Source organism: Eimeria acervulina, genomic scaffold (genome assembly GCF_000499425.1).
Source record: "Eimeria acervulina Houghton genomic scaffold, Eah_scaff1460, whole genome shotgun sequence".
NCBI classification, from domain to species: Eukaryota; Apicomplexa; class Conoidasida; order Eucoccidiorida; family Eimeriidae; genus Eimeria; species Eimeria acervulina.
In genome coordinates this window covers 1-4,438 of record NW_013549181.1, presented here as the reverse complement: position 1 = coordinate 4,438, position 4,438 = coordinate 1, and the positions used below count along the sequence as shown (strand labels likewise).

The window sequence follows — 4,438 nt, the reverse complement described above, 5'->3', positions numbered from 1 at the left end:
GACAACAACGGAAACAACGAACAAGAAGATGCAGATACAGAACTCAGCAGTGCAAAACAATTTGAGTTGTATCCTTAATAGTTTCAGAAAGAAGAAAAACATAAAAAGTAATATATAGAATATATATATATATACAGAAAATCACCTAGAAACACAAAAAGAGTCTTCCGCTTTTGGGGGTTTGTTTTTCTTTCGTCGCGGCAGGGGAAACCACAGAAACACAAAAAAATATTTAACTTCTGCTTTGCATCTTTCTTAGTCAAACAACAGCAAAGAGGGTTTACATGAATACGAAAGAAGAAACCCAAGAGAAATCAAACACCAAAAGAAAAATCGCAATATCAACAATTTATTGCAAAGGCGCGTAAAAAGTAACTTCGGTGACATAAGAAAGAAACTGAAATAGAATAACAGGCATTCGGAAGAAAAAAAGAATATTAATTTGCTTTATTTATTCAATTTAAATGCAGAAGAAATGCTGTGCGGAGCTTGAAGCCGTAGTCAACCCTTCAGGTGTATATACACCTGAAGCTGTTGGCTTTCTTGAACTTGAACGAGGCTTCCGACGCCCTTTCTTTTTCTTTTCCCCCATAAGTGCTGCGAATTATTGTAAAATTAAAGTAATATAATTAATTATGCTGCCTTGGGTGTTTTTGTAAAAGCCGAGGCTGCAATGATTAAGTCATTTCTCTCGCTTTCTACGTTCCTTCGTTCTCGTCTTCTTCTTTTTCTGCCTTCGTTTTTGCTTTTGTTTTTGTTTATTTCCTCTTCTCTCGCCCAGTTTTCTCCCTCTGATTTTAATTCTTTTGCTTCTTCCAACCCTCAAAACGATTTAACCTCACCGGAAGTTGGAGGCCTTACGGTTCCCTCTCCGACTCCTTCTGCTCGTTCGCCCGTCCTTTCCTCAGACCTGCAGCAGCCCTCTGCGCCGGCTCAAGCAGATGATGCTGAAAATATCAACACAGACCCCCCTTTAGACCCCGGTGAAGCGGGTGGGAACCCTGGAGATGCTGCTGCAGCAGATGCATCTGCCGCTGCACCCACAGATGCATTTAATGCTGCGCCCCTGTGGGGCTGAGCTGGGTGCTGCCGCTACAGCAGGTGGTGCTGCAGGCGGAGAAAGGACAGCAGCTCCACCAGCGCCAGGGAGAGCAGCAGGAGAAGCAGCAAGCGCAGCAGCGCCGGGAACAGCTGCAGCAGCAGCAAGGGGTGGAGCTGCAGCAGCAGGAGCAGCAGGCGGTGGTGCTGGGGACCAGCTTACTTCTGCTTTGCAAAAGTTAACAGAATTTCGATCTCGGCACCGCAAGACAGTTGACGGGCGGCTGTGTGCAGCGGCGTTTGTTCATGAAGGGCAAACTTACACCGACTGTACAGATGCCCGTTCTCCTGATGGAACGACAGGTACTTAGAGTGTATCTCCACCATATTTTGTGTGTGGTGTTGGGTTGATATGCTGTGCTTTGTTGTACCGTCGCATTAGCAAAGAGAAACAAAAAATATGCTTTCAGGCCGCGAATGGTGTTATGTGGAGGTGCAGCTCCTAGGGAAGGGCCCGAGAGACTGGGAGTTCTGCGCGCCAGCATTAAACTACAGTCAGTGACTCCATTAGAATAATACAAAGGCTGCAGCATAGTATAGCGTTTAAGAAGAGGGAACAATAACTCTTTAATTGCTGCTTTTTATTTAAATCTGTTGTTTATTTATTTCGTTTTCTTCTATTTGACTGAAGACGCGCTGAGGGCATTCGTCAGGAAGGAGTTCGACTCGCTCGTGGCCACCAATGACGAAATGGTGCGTCTACAGAAAAAAAAATATTTTTTTCAATAATTAGTTAAGTATTTTGCTGTTTATAAATTACATTATTTATCGATAGAACAAATTATTAGTTTATTTATTCATTTATTTGTTTATTTATCCACGATCCGCTGCAGATCGAAAGCCTGGACGTGGAGGAGCAACGACTGCAGGGGATGTTATTTCGGTTCGTTTTTGCTCGAAAAAATTTATTCAGTTGGTGCAGATAAAACAAAAAAGTTGAAAGGCAATTAATATATATATTTGTTCATACATTTCTTTGTTTTCTTGTGCACAGATATCAGGGGGTGTGCGGGGCGGCGCACGCGGCGTTGAAGGAGACCAGTGGACAAGTAGAAAACCGACTTCAGCGAGGAGTGCACTGTTTAGACCGGCTGAAAACTTCTCTAAAAGAAATTGGATTAATTGAATCTGCAATTCAAGACGTCAAAATGGATATCGAAAGGGAAGGGGCGGCGTCGCTGAAAGACTCGAAAAACTGCCTCGTGACCCCCGGGCGAGTCAAGGGGGCAAGCGGAGAATTTGTGCAAATGGGATTAAAATAGACAATTAAAAGTACTTTCAAATAAAACACATGATTATTATTGTTTTCTATTCTACAGATATGAAGATGATCCGCCTCCTGATGGATTGAGGGGGGCTTATTTCGCTAACGATCGCTTTCAATGGCCGCCGACGAAATACCGCAACGATCGATCGATTGATTTTCTCTTTTTCGCTGAGGGGCCAATTGAAGGAGTTCCTCCCTATTCATATTCTATTCGTACGTTTAATTAAAAGAAATAAACAAATTTCGTCATGTTTTGCCTTTTGCTGCTCTTGAAATATCAACAAGTTGGTCATTATGGTTTATCGTGTGTCGTGCAGGTTGGGACGGATTCATCTTGGCGCCTCACAGCGGACCTTTTACTTTCTACACAGGTGTGTATTGTTTAAATAATTAATTAAATCAAAGTAATTAATCAAATATTTCGTTTTGTTTATTCCTTTTTTTGCATTTTTCAACCAGAAACCGATTGCGGAGTCCGAGTGTTTTTGAACGACCGCGCTATCATAGTCGATCGGATGCCGCAGCCAACAACGACAGAGGAGGCTTTTTCGCTGAAACCCGTTCCTCTTTTGCCCGCAAATAAACTTTCAAATGAATCCTCGAAAACAAAGAAAAAAGAATCAAAAATAATGGAGTTGGTCGGCGGAGAAAAATACAAAATTCGCGTCGAGGTCGTGCATTCTAACCACCTCAAATTCAATAACCCAGATACCGGAGTTCTAAGGCAAGTACCCAACAAATACATAAAAATATATCATATATACGTGTGTTTTAAGTTGGTTTGATTGTTAGTTGGCAATTTTTGTTTATTTTATTCGTCGTTTTTTGCAGACTCTTGTGGAGTAGTGGGGCGAAAGAGCCGGAGGTAATTCCCGGAAAATATTTTTTCTCCTCCGACGTTGCGCCGACCCCCAAGTTTTCGGGGTATGTTTTGTTTATAAACATAAATAATGCATATACGCAATAATAATAACTATATTATATGATGCATGCGTTATCTTATACGCATTGATGTTGATATTCTTATGAATCGAATGCTTCAGATTAAACCCCAAGGTTTTCGACAGCGGTTTTCTGTATAACGGGGTTCAGCCTTTCATAGATAACCGCGACCACTTCCTTGTCGATGTGCCTTTAAGATATATGGGTCGTCGTTTGTTGCGTTCATTATATCAGCCGAACATCGACGCGTTTTCTCTGGAGTTGAATATTCCTTCGATTTTATTTATTGCTTCTTTTAAGAACGAGCCGCTGCCCCTTGAACCACCTAAAGGCAGCTGGTGGATAGCGCACGATACTCACGAAACCCTCACTCTTCTCTCTGGCGTTGATGCAACGGGGCGAGCCTTGGAGGCTCATCGCCTTGGCATTCACTTTATATCTGTGCATACACCCGGAGAAATTCAATTCAAGGTCTCACGAACTGCAGTGCCCTTCATTATTTTCGTTGAGCCGAGGCGAGGCGATGCTTTCTCTTGCGGTGAGTACAGCAAACATACAGTGGGCATCACAAGGCATTTTTCGCACTGCGATTTCTTTTCTCTTTTTTCTGTTTCCTATTTTATTTTTCAACCCCTTGCATGCATGCATGAATGCTGGGATGAACGCGTCTAATGATGCGCTCCAGATGGAGAAGAAGAAGTTCTTTCTCTTGCTGGAGGCCCTGTCTTTTCGGAATGCGAGTCGACTTCTGAACAACCCGATGGCTTCGACTGTATGGCTGGGCTAAACGGCAAACATTTAGATCGCCGTTTCGGCACCTGGAGAACGAAGGGCGGGGGTAAGAAGCGAAGAAATTCAATAAAAATAGATAACAATAAAGCCCCTACATGCAGCATTTTATGTTGTTGCTTAATTTAATGATTAATATTTTAATTTGTTGTCAAATAATTTAAACAACTCAACACTCAATGCTGAAATGCATGCAGGTGTGGGCGAGGCAATCACCGTTCGCTTTCGGAGACTCGTACAAATGTAGGAATATTATAAGATATGATATGATATGATACTGTATTATATTATATTATATTATATTATATTATATTATATTATATTATATTATATTATATTATA

General features: G+C 41.9%; 1 protein-coding gene across 1 annotated transcript; it reads left to right on the top strand.

Annotated features, from left to right (window-relative positions):
* Positions 1-1,046: 1,046 nt before the first annotated feature.
* Positions 1,047-4,145, top strand: EAH_00060000 (LCCL domain-containing protein, putative; the record flags this gene model as incomplete). The annotated part of the gene is made up of 10 exons (XM_013393527.1): positions 1,047-1,401; positions 1,509-1,592; positions 1,730-1,791; positions 1,932-1,981; positions 2,093-2,300; positions 2,683-2,736; positions 2,825-2,838; positions 3,197-3,289; positions 3,409-3,845; positions 3,993-4,145. Coding segments are annotated over 10 exons (1,510 nt in total), but the record flags the coding sequence as incomplete, so codon positions are not given.
* Between the last annotated feature and the right edge of the window lie 293 nt (positions 4,146-4,438).